The following is a 16,254-nucleotide window of genomic DNA, read 5'->3' on the forward strand; positions in this document are numbered from 1 at the left end:
CTTTCAGCGGTCACCTATGTTGTGGCGTGTGTCAGTAACTTTATTCCCTTTTGTGACTGAATAACACCCCATTGTACGGATATACCATATTTTCTTTATCCATTAACAGTTGATGGGTATTTGGGTTGTTCCTATTTGGGGTATTATAAACAGTGTCACTGTAAACATTCTTGTAAACGTTCTTATATGTTTCAACGCCTCCAATTCTCTTGGATATATACCCAGGAGTGGAATTGCTGAATCCTATGGTAATTCTGTGTTTACCTGTGTGAGGAGCCACCAGACTATTTTTTTTTTCACAGTGGCTGCACCATTTTGCATTCTCACCAGCGTGTTTGAGGGTTCTAATTTCTTCACGTCCTCAACGACAGTTTCTTATTGCTTATCTCTTTTATTATAGTCTTCCTAGTGGGTGTGAAGAGATAGGATTTGCATCTTCCAAATAACTGATGAGGTTAAGCATGTTTTCATGTGCTTCTTGGCTATTTGTATATCGTCTTTGGGGAAATGTCTATTCAAGTCCTTTGTCACCTCTAAATTGGATTGTCTTTTTTTTCCTAACATTTATTTTTGAGAGACAGACAGAGACAGAGTGCGAATGGGGAAGGAACAGAGAGAGAGGGAGACACAGAATCGGAAGCAGACTCCAGGCTCTGAGCCATCAGCACAGAGCCTGATGCGGGGCTTGAACCCACAAACCGTGAAATCACGACCTGAGCTGAAGTCGGACGCTTAACGGACTGAGCCACCCAGGCGCCCCAGGTTGTCTTTTTGTTGTTGAGTTGTAAGAATTCTTTATAATTCCATATACTAGACCCTTATCACATATATGATTTGCAAATATTTTCTCTTATCCTGTGAATTATCTTTTCACTTTCTTGATAGTGCTCTTGGATGCACAAACATTTTTAATACATGATCTTTTAAAGTGCATTTTTTACAATGTTTATTTATTTTGAGAGAGAGAGAGAGAGAGAGAGAGAGAGAGTGCATTTGCGCACACGAGTGGGAGAGGGGCAGAGAGAGAGAGGGAGAGAGAGAACCCCAAGCAGGCTCTGAGCCATCAGTGTAGAGCCTGATGTGGGTAAAATCTTGGCCTGAGCCAAAATCAAGAGTTAGGCGTTTAACTAACTGAGGTACGCAGGCACCCCAAACATTTGTTTTATTATCAGAAAAGTGGTAAGTGACACACTTCATTACATCCATGAGTTAAAAGAGGAAACTGTTCTCTCGCGGTGTTGGGTACAATTTAGCAGCCATTCCTAATAAACTCTAAGTAAAACAGAACTGGAAGAAAATAACTAAACACTGATAATGTATTCTTAACAAAACCAGTAACAACATTCAACCACATGAGGCCATGCCGAACCCACTGCCCTCAGAAACAGGAAAAAGGCTAGATGTCCATTGTGATTCAAGGTTTGGATTGATGCACTGAGACAGGAAAAGCATTGGCACCAATATTTGAAAAGAAGGGGAGGGGCACCTGGGTGGCTCAGTCAGTTGAGAATCTGACTTCCGATCTGGAACCAGTGCATCTTGCAAAGGATGAAGATGGCGAAAAGGAAATCCAAATGGCCACTAAGCATTTATAATAGGATGTGGAATGAGATTTTTCCTGTTATCTGAGCACAATATGCGACAAATAACCCCCCATTCTAGAGAGAGTATTGACATGCTCTTGAAAGTTTTCTATAAAACACCAGAGCCAGTCTTTTGACAATCAGCCCCATCCTCCGCCTCCAGATAATAACAAGCAATTAATAATTCAGGAAACGACTGAAAGAAGGGAGGAGAGCTGGTGTCATACCTAGTCTATTTTTTAACACCCACAGCAGATGATCTAACTCCTCCTCTTTCATACTACATTATTTTTAGCATTTATTTTTATCACAAAATGAAACTATACCCAACATCAAAGGCCTTACATATTTCAAAATAGATACAAACATGCAATAACTTCCTCCTTTGCTCTTTATTTTTCTTTCTTGGGCTCTACGGAGTCAATATCTTTTCATGTAAGGACAGCACCCTCTTCACACTAGCCTAGGCACTACTGTAAAGTTATTTTGTAGATGTAATTACAGTCCCAAGTCATTTGGCCTTAAGAGAGGGAAATGATCTGGGTGGACTTGACTTAACAAGCCCTTTAAAAACAGAGTTTCTCTGACTGGTGAAGAAACCCCTAGAAAGGAATCCAGCTTGGCCAACACCTTGATTTCAGCCTCACAGAGCAGAGAACAGAGACATGCTATGCCCAGACTTCAGATCCGCAGACGCTTGGGCTACTAAATGGATGTTTTAAGCTGCTAAATTTGTGATAAATTATTACATAACAAGAGAAAACGATTACACCCTTTATTGTTGGTACCCAGGTGGGCCTGCCCTTGGTACCCACCAGCACGAGGCCTTAGGGGAGAGAGAGTAAGGGTTTTCCCTCTCCATCCTGCCCTTGACTGCTCTACATTGCCTGGCTGAGGCTAAGACAGGGGGCTCTGGCTCTGCCTGGCCCTGCCTCAGCTCATTCCTTGAGGCGACCCCTAGAAGCCTTTGGCCTCTTTGGCAGTCTTGAGAATCACTGTGTTGGTAAAACCCATACTTTCTTAATCAGCCTCTACCTTTGTATGTTGGAACCGTTCCCATTTTTTATATCGTAAATAAGGCTACCACAAACATCTTTGTACATAAAATTTTGTCTGGATCTTGGCTGGTTTTCTTAGGATAAGACATGCGGAGTTAAAAGCAAATGAACATCTTTAGGGCTGATGTATATTACACGAACATTTCTAGAAAGCCCAGCGCTCCATCAGGGGAGTATAATGTCTAAGGTTCTTGACCTAAGCTGAGCCAATAGACTTCCCGGCTCAAAGACTTAGCTATTTCAGGGGGAAGACCACCTCCTCATTTTACCTCCACACTCTTCCCCTCAGTGACCCACCCTCACCCCTAAGCTTTCGGTCGCCCACTGGAAACTTCTACTCAGAAACCCAAAGGCACCCAAACCCAACGTGCTCAAAAACTTAAGGCACTTGTCACCATTCCCTCCATCCTCCACCAAAATGCCCCAGATTGAGAAAACAGACCTAGCGCTATGGCTGGGACCAAGCTGACAACCACTGACGACAACCAACCAGATTCCCCAAAGAAATCACCCTCTTAAGATAAGCGACAGCACACCGACTGCAGGGTCGAAGACGGGGACACAGAAGGAAAGACCCGCCCTCCCTCTCCCGCGCGGGGCACAGGTCTGGGAGGCTGGCGGGCGTATACACAACAGCGCCTGCGCACCAAGGCACGAGACAAAAGGGTGACGAACTTTCGTCACCGAGCTTCGCCCAGCGGGCGGTGCCCGAAATGCAGCAACCGCGGCTGGCACGGGGACGCGATTTCGATCCGGGGAGTCAAGGACACCGCGCGCCGGAGCCCAGCTTTCGCGCCTTTCGAGAGGCAAGCGCGCAGCCGCCACAGGGTCCGCCGCCCGCGGGGCCCGGGCGCGAGCGCGCGGGCAGGCGCGTTGGCGTTTGTGCGCACGCGCCCTCAGACGCGCGAGCGCGCGCGGCGGCTGGGAAGGTGAAGAAGGAAGCAGAGGGGAAGGGGTGGGGTTGAACCGGGCCTCGCGCATGCGCGCTCCGCGCACACCATTTGGCGGGTTTTCCTTGATTGCTCCGTTTTGCTCCAGTCCTCGAGATGCTCCGCCGTAACTTTTAGGAAGCAGGACGTTCTCTCCAGAAGAGCGAGTTAACGAGATTTCTGCTTCCTCCCTTCGGGTGTTTGGGGCTTCTCCCAATTAAAATAAGGCGCTCCTCCGTGACTGACGCCTGGGACCTTCTGACCGCCTGAGGGCTCGGGCTGTTTGGCCCCCTTCCGTCTCGGTCTCCCGAAGGGTGAAAGGATCAGGGGAAGCTCGTCCTGCCCCTCGATCTCCACGCCGCGGGTTCCTTAGACTCCGGTCCGAGCTCGGTGGGCCGGACCCCCGGCCGTCCCCTGGGTCACCATGAGCGTGTCGGCCCAGCGCCTGGTGGAGGAGTTGCAGATCTTTGACGTGGATTGCGATGAGGCTCTGGCTGAGAAATGTGAGTCCCTCGCCTCCGCCCCGGACCCCAGCGGAGGTCCGCGCTCGCGCTCCGTGTTCCCGGTCACGTAGAACCCAGAGGGGGACCGCTTCCAAGCCCCACCTCCCCTAGATCGGACCTCTTGGTCGTTGGGAGGTGAAGAGTGAATCCAGGTGTTGAGATTTGGGATGTGGGGACTTTGAAATGTTTGCAGCGTGCTCTTGGATCCCAACTCAAAAATAAAAATACGAAGCACCACTTTAAATCAACGCAGTTTCGAAAGGGTGCACTTGGGACATGCCGGGTTCAGACTAGGCCCGGTGGCAAGAGCTGGGAAATTATTTAAGCCTCCATAACAGAGCAAGAGATTTGGGGGTGGGGGGTGGGTTGCAATCTGGCTTTTTATTCCTGGCTCCTCCCTTTCCAGCCTACTCTTTAAATTTCTGCTGATCCCTCGTTTCCCATCAAAGCCGCTGGTGGTCTGTGCTAATATGCCTCCCTTGAGGTGGGTTTTTCCAGAATTGAATTTGAGCTTTGGTAGGAACTGTGGGGAGCTTGTCAGCTGTTTACAGAGGGAGAGACAGCCTGAGCTGGTCCCTGAACCCCAGTCCCCTCTCCTCCGGTCCAGTGCTCCCTGTTATTGGTCAGGCTCTGGGCCAGGAGGAGTTTTTCATACATAAAACCAGGATGCAAACATGTTGACTTAACATGAGATACCAGAATAGTCCACGTTCGTATGCCCAGTGCCTTCTCCAAAATTCCTGTTGCTTCCATTTCCCAGAACTACTTTGGTAGTGACGTTGGCACGCTAGGCTTTCAATTCATAATCACTAACCTCACTGGCACTCTAACATTGCCGGTCAGACCATATTTCCCTGATCTATTCCCCTCTGCGTGTCCTGGATGGCTGTTTGCCACCTTCTCCTCCTTTGACATCTTTCTGTCCCACTCAAAAGCTGATGAACTTCTTGTTTCACCAAGGAAATAGAATTGGAAAACTTCCATAAGTTACCACCGCTCCTTCTTCCCACCTGCCTCTCCTTCCGTCCTATTATAATGAATAAATTCTCCATGTTCCTAGCAAAATCCAGACCCTCCACTTGAGTCCTAAATCCCATTCTTTCTCACCTTAAGAACATCACCCCAGTAATTCTAAACTCTTTATATTTTCCCTTTTTCTCGCTCTGAGAGCTTTTTCCCCTAATAGCATAGAAATGTGGTTCTCGCTCCCCCCCCCTTTTTTTTTTAATGTTTATTTATTTGTTTTGAGAGAGAGAGTGTGAGCAGGGGAGGGGAAGAGAGCAAGGGAGGTAGAATCCCAAGCAGACTCTGTCTACACTGTCAGCACGGAGCCTGATGCGAGGCTCAAAACTCATGAGCCACAAGATATGACCTCAGCGGAAAACAAGAGTGCGATGCTCTACTGACTGAGCCACTCAGGCTTCCCTTGCTCCTCTTTTAAAACATTCTATTGACCCCCCCCCCCCATTCCAATTCTCTCCTCCCCAATGACACCAAACCTCCTCAAAAGGGTCGTCTATATTTGCTGTCTTCAATTTTTTCCTCCCTCAGCCCATTTCAGGAAGCTTTTTCATCCCCAGTACTTTGCTGAAACTGTTCCTCTCAAGGTCACCGGTGACCTTCACCTAGCTAAAGTCGGGTGAGTTTTCAGTCCTCGTCTCAAATTAGCAGCATCGTGTCCTCTTGGAAACACGTTTTTCTCTTCGCTTCTCAGACACTACACCTGGTTGTTTTCTTACCTTGTTTGTCACCACTTCTCAGCTCATCCTGAGCCCCAGACGAGCCCCTTAGTCATCTCAGCCGGTCTCTTGGTTTTTCATCCCATGTGTTGCTCGTGATTCCCAGGTGTATATCTTAGCCCAGACCTCTTGCAGAACTGCAGGCTGGTCCATCCTACTGCCAGCTGAATATTTAATTGGCATCTCAAATTTTATGTGTCTAAAAACCAAGCTCCTGTATGTCCTCACGGTACTTCCTCTGCTGTCTTCCTCACCCTTCCAGGGGCTCAGGCTGAAAACAGCCTCACCCTTGACTCCTTTTTTGCTTCACATCAGCGAGTCCCACTGGCCTTACGCTCAGGATGCTTCCCATCTAGAGCCCAACCACTTCTTCCCCACCTCCGCTGCCACCACCTTGATCCCAGCCACCATCACCTCTCACCTGCATTTTGCCATAATTCTCTCTCTCTCTGTCTCTCTGTCCCTCTCTCTTTTTTTGAGAGAGAGAGACAGAATGAGTCTTCAGCAGGCTCCACGCTCCGCGCACAGCCCCATGTGGGGCTCGATCTCATGACCGTGAGATGGTGACCTGAGCCTAAATCAAGAGTCAGACGCTTAACCAGCTGAGCCACCCAGGCACCCTGCCATGATTATCTTAATTGGTCCTTCTGAATCTGCCCTTGTCCCCTTTAGTCTATGCTTAACACAGCATCCAGAGTGATCCTGTTCTGTCCAGACTCTAGTGATTTTCCAAGTTACTCAGAGTGTTAACCAGGGTAATTACAATGGCCGGCAATCTGCACCTTCTTGACCCTTCGGCTCATCTTCTGTCTCCTTCCTCCCTACGTTCCAGCCATAGCGGCCTTGCTGGTCTTGCTTCTACCTCGGGATCTTTGCTTGAAAGCTCTTTCCCTGAATACTGCACGCCTCACTTCCGGTCTTCACTCACTGAAGCCTGCTCTAATCGTTGTGTTGAAAAATACCAACCCCTGATCCCTTCCCCGGCTTTATTTTTCTACACAGCACGCGTAACCGTCTAACATCCTACAGATTTTTACTTATTTGTTTTCTGTCTCCCTATAGTAAGCTTCGTGGAGACCAGGATTCTTCTGTTTTGTTCACTGCTGTAGTCTCATGCCTGGAACAGTGCCTGGCCCTAGTGGGTGCTGAATAAATATTGATTGAATAAATAGAGGATTATTTTCACTTTTCAAGGGGAAGGCTGCAAGCAATGAACTGAGTTCTTACTCATCCAGTTTTCCTTCCTACAGTGGTAGAGCTGTGCATTCTGTATGGACAGAATGAAGAGAAAATGGCCACTGAGCTTATAGCCTTCTGCACCAGCATAGATAACGTTCGCCTGACCTCAGAGATCCTGAGCTCTTTTGAGCATGAGGTAAGAACAAAATGTAAGGAAACTAATCCTGAAATTCTCTATTTTTGCTCTTGAGGGAAGGCGTTGTGATGTATTGAGAAGCACAGGCTGTAGAATCAGGTCTGGATTCTGGTCCCGATGTGCTCTTGGGCAAACTATAGAACGTGTTTCTGGGCCTCCGTTTCCTCTTCTGTTAGTGGTTCTAATCACCCATATTTTTTACGGTTATTGTAACAATTACATGAGAGTGGGTATAAATCACCTAAAACTGTATGTCGGGTGGTAGGTCTTCAGACCATTGGTTCTGTTATTAGAATTAAGTTCTTAGAGACAAACAGTCACGGGATAACTGTTCCTTTTTAGTCTATCATGCATCCTCTTAATTCTTACTTTGAGGAATTTTAGATATATGCGATTACATTTTGAATGCCTACTTCACAGCTGTGAAAAACACTTTCTCTGTTACTCGACTACACAATAATATATATTCATTATCTTTTATTCCTCAGTGTCTGAGCAAAAGATTGCCCAAAGCCTCGCACAGAGCCTCCGGGGATGGTGGGCACGCAGGAGCTAGAGACATTGTTTCCATACAAGAACTGTATCCTTTTCTGCCCAAGGTCTTTGCATGAAAGCCACATGCTGTGTTTCATAATTTGTGTAATTTTGAAACAAATAGTAGGGGCACCTGGGGGGCCCAGTCAGTTGAGCATCCGACTTCAGCTCGGGTCATGATCTCACGGTTTGTTGGTTTGTGGGTTCGAGCCCTGCATCGGATTCCGTGTCTGCCTCTCTCTCTCTCTTTGCCCCTCCCCGACTTGTGTATATGTGTGCACGTGCGCTGTCTCTCTCTCTCTCTCTCAGAAATAATAAATGAATAAACAATAAAATAAAAACAAATAATAAAAAGTACGTACTGGGGCGTCTGGGCGGCTCAGTTGGTTGAGCATCCGACTCTTACTTGGTTCAGGTTATGATCCCAGGGTTGTGGGATCAAGCACCGCGTCAGGCTCTGCATTGAGCACGGAACCAGTTTGGGATTTTCTCTCTCTCTCTCCCCCTCTGCCCCTCTCCTCCACTGGCTGTCTCTCTAAAATAAAAAAAAAAAATTTTTAAGTACCTACTATTTAGATTTCTTATCTAATCAACCATCACCTTCGATTTTGGTTGTTTTCCTTAAACACTTTTTTTAGAATTGAAGTGGAGGAAGAAGAAGAGACCCTCTTGAACTCTTACACCACACCCTCTAAGGTGAGTATAGTGTTTGGAAATGCTTTCTACAAGTAGCATTTTTTTTTTTTGTCTTTATTCTAGAAACATTAAAACGTTATCGCAACATTTGAAGTTCTAAGGGAGAGGATGAACCACGTATACAGTTCCTGCCACGTCTGCCTTTCCCATCACGGGCATAGATGCGCTTATATAACAGCAGTCCTTGTGACCATGAAGCTACCCTGCTTTTTTTTTTTTTTTTTTTTTCCCAGTTAGCATATCATAAAATGTTTACAAATACAGTCTCTCCGTAATTACTCTCTGTAAAAATTACACAGTGTTGTATCAGGCAGAAGTCCTGCAATGGAATAATGCAGTTCTGGTGTTGGATCCCAGCCCAAGAGGTAGGATAGGATAAGTGGAATAGTGTTGCCCTCCAAGCCTGAGTCAAAAGACCTAGGTGACCTGGGGTGAGTTGTTTTATCTGAGCCGCGGTTTCCTCAGCTATACAATCGGGATGCTTTTGTTCATTGACTGAGCAGCTGCTGAGCGCCAGGCACTGTACGAGACCCTGGGTGAACAGTGGTGAATGAAACGAGCATGGCTGGGCTCTGCCCTCAAGAAGCTTAAAATGTGTAGAAATTCATAAGCACGGAGCAAGCCTTAATGTTTCAAAGCAAGTTACCCCGTGAGAAGGAAGGTGAGTAGCTCAGGTGTGCCTGTGGCGAGCAAGAAAGCTAAAAACGTGCCCCGTGGAGGTGCTGACACAAAACAGGCACACACCACATACTGTGTGAACCTCCTGTGACTTCCCTTAGCCTAAAATTGAAGAGACCTGAAATCAGCACTTGACCGTCCCCCTAGAGATGGGCTTGTCCGGGAGCCCACACCTTGCTAAAAGGTACCTCCGCTCTTGCGTTCGTTCGGGCCAGGAACCCTGGAGACCTCCCCCAGTCTTCCTTCTCTCTCACACCCCACATCCAACTCCTCCACCAGTCCCGTCGGCCCTCCTTCCAGAATCCGGGTCCTCTCCGAGCCCTGTCCGCCAGGACCTGTCACCACCAGGCCTGCAGCACCGGCGTCTCCTGAGTGAGTGGGATGGCTTCCCGTCCTGGCTTCTTTCACTCTGTCCGCCTCCAAGCAATTCACACAACAGTCGGTGCTCCGTGCCCCTTTCGGATGCAAGTCGGGCTAGGTTTTTCCTGCTCTCGGCTCTCCCCTGGCTCTGCCATCGTCCCCGATAACGTTCAGAAGGTGTGTGAGCGTCTGTCCGGAGTTGGCCCCACTCCCTTGTCTTCCCACCCTCCTCCCCACTCTGGTGGTCTTGCTGCTCTTGAGACACATCCCACGTGTCCATCTCCTATGCCCCCTGCCTGAGGCAACGGCTCTGCCTGCGAGAGCAAAGCCCCCTCCTCCTTCCCTCCCCCGTTTTCTTCTCTTGCTCTATTCTTCTCTGTGGAACCCATTGCCATGAGACCTGTTCTATATTTACTTCTTTGTTTTAGTCTGCCTCCCTCCCTTAGAACGGAAGCTCCCTGCAGAGACGTTGCTTTGTTCGCTGCTGTTTGCCCAGAGCCTGGCACATTGGTAGTTGTTGAAGGACAGCTCTTCTGGATGAGCACGGTTGCCTCGGCTCCCTGCGTAGGATCAGCCAGAATTGCGGGACCCAGCGGGGCTGCCACGTGTCGATCTGACGGACAGCTTCACGGCTCCAGAATTTATCTGATCTGTCTGTATGTCCGGAGCTGATCACGTTCTTGGGGACTGACTCGTGGTAACCCAGCTCTCAGTAGACTGACGCAGAGATCAGATGCAAATTCACTTGACTTAATGTGGAAGTATGTACCCTCCCAGCGACGGAGACCTCCTACCGAGGACACCCATTCCTGCTACGGAGACACCTAGGAGGCTCAGTTATGCATCACACTTGGTGACCAGGGAATCAGAGTTGAGTGAGTCGGACTGAAATGAGCAAACAATATGAAATGTATCTGAAGCTCAGGGGAGACGCCGTGTGGGTTGAGCTAGAGGAATGTAAAATACTCAGAACAGGAGCTGGCACACAGAAACCGCTTGATCGTTATTAGGCCACACATCGGTGGCCTCCTGACAAAATAGTCATGGTCTTTCCCACACGAACGGTGCCACAGTGAGGTTGCCAGGCCCTTGTCGGGTCTCAGAGGCAGGTGTACCTGTGCTATAGGGGGTGAATGTTCCAGTGGCCTTGGTTTATCATCACTATTTGCCTTGTGCAGTTGACAGCGACTCTCTGCCTCCAGGCTCACCGTAAATCCAGTGGTTATAGTCTGGCTTTCCTCATGTCCTGCCCGGCAGGGGAGAATGTGTTAGCCCAAGGATTTGAAGTTCCCAGGCCGCCAGCGTTATATTTCTAGCAAGTTAGTAAACTGGCATCCTTGGCCGTAACTTGGGTTTCTGTGTGGCGTGAGCATGTGCTCACCCCGGCTTATGGGAATATGGTACCCTCAGTCGCTTGTCCTCGCTGTGAATGAATACTGGCATGTAGTGTTGACAGACCTCATGAGCCTGGTCAGAGCGCATCCCCAAGAAGCATGACTGGAGTTGGTTTATTGACACAATCAGCTTTCACTGCGAGGGCTGAGGACGAGCACCGTGAGACTGCGTTGTCTCCCAGAGTAACCTCCTCTTGCCGCGTCCTGGGAGACAGACTGTCTTTCTCTTGAAATACTGCCACACCACCTTGGCCCCAGAGTTGGACAGCCCCTGTGTATTACAAGGGTCGTTTAAGAAAATAGTTTGAGAATGTATAGCAAAACCATAAAATCTTACCCATCCTTTGGTCCAGTAACTATCCCTAGTCAGACTCTCCCCTAAGGAAATAATCCAAATTATGGGAGACGCTGTCTGTGTAAAGGTGGGCATCTCAGCATTATTTATAATCACCCAAAACTACAAGCATCCCAGACATCCAGCAGTAGAGAAGTAGTTAGGTAAATTATTATGTAGCAATTTAATTAGCACAGCTACTAAAAAGGACAAAGTTTTTGATAATGTGGGGAACTGCTCATAATTAATATAGTGCAAAAAAAGCAGTATATGTAATATTCAAATTAAGATTTGTATTTATTTATTTAAAAAAAAATTTTTTTTAACGTTTATTTTTGAGACAGACAGACAGAGCATGAACGGGGGAGGGGCAGAGAGAGAGGGAGACACAGAATCCAAAGCAGGCTCCAGGCTCCGAGCCATCAGCCCAGAGCCCAACACGGGGCTCGAACTCATGGACCGCGAGATCGTGACCTGAGTCGAAGTTAGACGCTTAACCGACTGAGCCACCCAGGCGCCCCAAGATTTGTATTTAAACTAAGATTAAATATTAGAATTTATATTTTTTTAATTGGAAAAATATTAAAATACCATTAAAAAAGAGTTATTGTAGGGGCACCTGGGTGGCTCAGTTGGTTGAGTGTCTGACTTCAGCTCACGTCACGACCTCACCGTTTGAGGATTTGAGCCCCGCGTCGGGCTCTCTGCTGTCAGTGTAGAGCCTGGAGCCTGCTTCAGATTCTGTGTCTCCCTCTCTCTCTGCCCCTCCCCTGCTCGTGCTCTCTCTTTAAAAAATAAAATAAACATCTTTTAAAAATGGTTATTGTGGGCTGGGCCGCAGCAGTCTCCAGCAGAGGTGAAAAGAAAATGGTTATTGTGTAAGAGTGGTAGCATAAGGGTCTTTTTAAAATCTAATTTCCATTCCAGCTACTTAATGACGGTCTTGAGTCCGTTCTCTTGTGTTCTGTCCCCGGTCATCCCCAGCAGATAGCCGTAGTGGCATAACTTCTGTACACAGCCAGGAGGAGCCCAAGGGCAGGGAATCCACCGCAGGCCAACTGGCCTCCTGGTTGTGGTCCCAGCAAGGGTTTTGTCTTTGCTCTGCCACAGTCGTCTGTCCTAGACTTTGGGGGAGCAATGAATCTCTGAGCTGTGGGCTTCATCCTCCTTCCTGGGCATGTCTTTGGATTCTTGGTTGATGAGAAAAAACCAGAAAACAGAAGTGACCGTCAATGAGGTGTTTGCTAAATAGTCTCCAACTATGAGCTCAACCGTGTTATCCGCCTGGAGTTGTTCCTATCTCTAATTTTGAAAACGTGCGGGGGACCTTGCCAAAACGAGTAGTAACGTGGTCCCATCCCTTCTGAGGAAACCGTGGCCGCACAGGTCAAAACCGTACGCGTCGCAAAACTCAGCAGCTGTACTAAAGCAAAGAGGTGGGGGAAGAGAGCGACCACGTGAACAATTTGACAGGACAGATTGCCTGCTTGGCAGTCTTTTTCTGGGAACTGTTGGTACTTTTTCATTATTGCCTTCAAAATGGGGACAGGATTCTGATGGATCTTGGTCATAGCCGCTACAGATTTCTGTGTGGGCTTATGCTTGGAGATGGGGCCTTAAGAACAGAACCAACCCAGTCCTACCTCGTGCCCTACATTTGGGCACCATGCTTCTCTTCCTAAGGGGCTGTATACACTCGGTTAGCAACTTGCATCTACAGTGACTGGGATTCTGTCTTCTGTTTTGTTCCTAGGGTTCTCAGAAGCGAGCTGTCACCACCCCAGAAACCCCCCTAACCAAAAGGACTGTGTCTACTCGGAGCCCCCATCAGCTTCTCTCGCCGTCGAGTTTCTCTCCAAGGTATGGATCAGAATGAATCCAGCTGCCAGACAGCAGGCCTGCCCTCCCCTTTCTCTGGTTATCGCGTGGCTGACTCTACAGAGTGACCCTACGAAATGCAGGTGGACGTGTACCTCCGCGGTGCCTGGCCGGAGAGCCTCGTTTCTCCCTGCCCTCCCTGCCTTCTCTTCCTGTGTGGAAAATTACCGTGTCTTCCAGTAGTTAAGGAAACTTACTTTCCACCCGCTTTTCTGGGGCTCATTTCCTAGATCAGGAACTGATATCTTCTGTGGAAAACAACCTATCTATTCAGAAGTCCTGGAGTCTTAGGAGTCTTGCCAGTCGAGACAAATAGGTTTCCACCTGCCTCTGTTAGTTCATTTGTTGTCGGGTTTCTTCTTCTTCTTCTCTTAAGCTAAAGTATTTAGTTTTTAAAAAGAAAAGCACGTCTCTGCGTTCATAATGCTGTGTAACCCGTTTATTGTTCCTCTCTCAGGTTACAACTAGTTTCTGAGAGGTTGCTTGTCGCTGTGACTCTACACGACTTAATTGGCATTTTTATCCCCGCTGCCACCTCTGCACACAAATCCACAAAGATCACATGTGATTTTTTTTGAAATCCGTAAATGACATGTCTCCTATCGGAGAATCCCATAGGTGAGGGCCCTGCCGAATCGGAGAAAGGTTTTGGTGTTGCCACGTCAGGATGAGGCTAAGAAGCAGTCACGTTAACTGTTTAGGGAAATACTGACTGCCATCGGCCACCACCTGTGCTTCGGATCACGTCTTCCAGATTCAGCAGAGCTTAAGACTTCCCAGCTCCTTCTCTTGAGAAAGGAGGTGATCGCAGTCATTCCAGATGAGCAGTCCTTGGACTCTGGCGGACAGTTAACGCCAGCTTCGTCCACTCCTGCTCTCAGGTTTCGGACGTGAGCTTTCTAGACTTCCAAGGGCATCTTTGAAACTTGCTGTATAGACGTGGTTCTCATGAGCTGAACCAGCACTATCACGGCGGTTATAATCTCTGAATAAGCAGTCGCTCAAAATGTCATGGCGTTAAAGGGCCGGTGGTCATGGCTGTCCCACAGAGTTGCTCTGGGAGGAGCTTGGAAAAGTCGGCGATGCACCGCCTAGGCATTTTTTAATGCACGCTAATAAAGCTGACGTCAGAGACTGGTTTGGTAATTTATGAAAGTAACCTCTAAATTATTCAAGTAGAGGCGGCCCTGGAGAGCGAGGCGATTAATTGAGCTCATTTTCTGTAGTCTGTCTGTCGAAAGAGGGACTCGTAGCACCAGTTGCAACGTCACCCACATAAAACTGGCCCCTGCAGAGTCTCGGCGCATTAAATGAAGACCGTTTGAAATAGACCTCTCTGTGAGCTGTGTGCACGACCAGAGGATTAGAGGGCCTCACTGTCATCCAAGCTGTTCAGCAGTATTTGTGTGTTTTTGTTTACCAGTCAGTGAGAGGAAATACGAGAACTTGTCAGTTGAGCCTTGAAGAATGGGAATATTTGTTCACCAGCTGACTGAATTCATTACATCTCCACCTCCGTAGACACTGGGGAAAGTTGATTAATTCCTTTTAACTGTGTCTTATTGGGGTGTCTACCTTAAACTACATCGTGAGGAATTAGATGTGCACAGCAACTTCGGGCTTATCCACAGCCAGGCTCTAATGGTATTCTAATAAGTGCTGAAAAAAAAAATCGTAAGAAACCAAGGAAAGTGATACTTGAAACTTGCTTCTTAATCAGTTCAGCGTTTGGTTTGGTTTGGTCATTTGAAGCCAGGAGAAAACCCTTTAAAATCTGTCTCTGTCTCTAAACTTACCCTCATTCCTGGAATTCCTTAAAGGTCCGGGTATGTCCGACCCCATTAAGCTGATTAGATTTAGAAAATGTGAGGCCAGCTTGACGTTTGTCCAATCCCCAAGGTGACCTCATTGTATTCCCCTCTCTCTTTAGATACGAGTACAGTAATATTTACCTGTTTTGCTTCTGATCAGTGCTACTCCCTCTCAGAAGTACAACTCGAGAAGTAACCGCGGAGAAGCGGTTACCTCCTTTGGCTCAGCACAGGGAGTGTCTTGGTCTGGAAGAGGAGGGGCTGGCAATATCAGCCTGAAGGTCTTGGGGTGTCCAGAGGCACTAACCGGGAGCTACAAATCAATGTTTCAGAAGCTTCCAGACATTCGAGAAGGTGATTGTTTTTCCCTTTGAAATTCTGGAGCGGTGTCTGGGTGGCTCAGTCGTTGAGCGCCCAGCCTTGGCTCAGGTCATGATCTCATGGTTCGTGAGTTCAAGCCCCGCATCAGGCTCTGTGGTGACACCTCAGAGCCTGGAGCCTGCTTCAGATTCTGTCTCCCTCTCTCTCTCTGCCCCTCCCCCACTCACACTCTCCCTCCCTGTCTCTGTCTCTCTCTCTGTCTCAAAAATAAATAAAACATTTAAAAATTTTTATTAAAAAAGAAAGAAAGAAGTTCCAGAAACTATAAAACCACCTGGAAAGGTATAAAGTAACAAAACTTTAGCAAGGCTGGTAGAACGAGTCCCAAGGTTGCCTTTGAATATAGAAGTCGGTAGGTGTCCTCCACACGCCCCTGTTAGTGGAGGGACATGAGTGGAGGGGATGCTCTCAGTAATTCTCCCAAGTCACTTTGCCTCCCTAAAGAAAAGTGCTGAAGAAAAAGCACGTAACCATTTCCCCGTGACAACCACTTGAACTATGTCAAAAAAGCCCAAGTGAGGTCAAAGACACTCACGGCTTCTTCCTTGTAAAGAATGGAAGACGTTCCAGGTTGGGCTTGACTTCCCCTAAACCTCACTGATGACCAAAATAAAAGGAAGACTGGGTTGCGGGGATCCGTGCTGACTCTCAGGGATTCTGCCACACGATATGTGGCCAAATGGAAGGCCACTTCAGCAACCCGATTTCGAGAGATTCGTTAGGCTTTAGAAAGACGTCCTGGACGCCCTCTTGCTTCTGGCTGACTTTAATATCTTACAGCGTGTGGTATTTTTCTCCCCTTGGCAAGTGGAATGTCCTAAACATGATACTTTTTCCCCTCTGGGATTTCAGTTCTGACCTGCAAGATAGAAGAACTCGGCAGCGAACTTAAGGAACATTACCAGATTGAGGCTTTTACTTCCGTTCTGGTCCCAGCTCAAGTAAGAATTGTTCTACCAGTTCTTCCCAGTTACTGTTGTACTTTTTAACTGATGGGGAAC

At 47.8% G+C, this 16,254-nt stretch overlaps 1 protein-coding gene across 3 annotated transcripts in view; it reads left to right on the forward strand.

The window, feature by feature from the left end:
• The first annotated feature begins 3,592 nt into the window (after positions 1-3,592).
• The window catches only part of POLA2 (DNA polymerase alpha 2, accessory subunit), a 28,209-nt gene continuing 15,547 nt past the window's right edge, over positions 3,593-16,254 (forward strand). Inside the window, exons 1-7 of one of the 3 annotated variants that reach the window (XM_042905074.1) lie at positions 3,593-4,073; positions 7,063-7,187; positions 7,676-7,767; positions 8,360-8,417; positions 12,937-13,043; positions 15,033-15,226; positions 16,106-16,194. In XM_042905074.1, coding sequence (XP_042761008.1) covers positions 3,995-4,073; positions 7,063-7,187; positions 7,676-7,767; positions 8,360-8,417; positions 12,937-13,043; positions 15,033-15,226; positions 16,106-16,194 — 744 coding nt within the window. In that variant the 5' untranslated portion in view covers positions 3,593-3,994. The remainder of the gene's footprint in view (positions 4,074-7,062; positions 7,188-7,675; positions 7,768-8,359; positions 8,418-12,936; positions 13,044-15,032; positions 15,227-16,105; positions 16,195-16,254) is intronic. The other 2 variants (XM_042905073.1, XM_042905072.1) reach the window with 2 other exon arrangements.

This window comes from Panthera leo, chromosome D1, assembly GCF_018350215.1.
Source record: "Panthera leo isolate Ple1 chromosome D1, P.leo_Ple1_pat1.1, whole genome shotgun sequence".
In the NCBI taxonomy this organism is placed as follows: Eukaryota; Metazoa; Chordata; class Mammalia; order Carnivora; family Felidae; genus Panthera; species Panthera leo.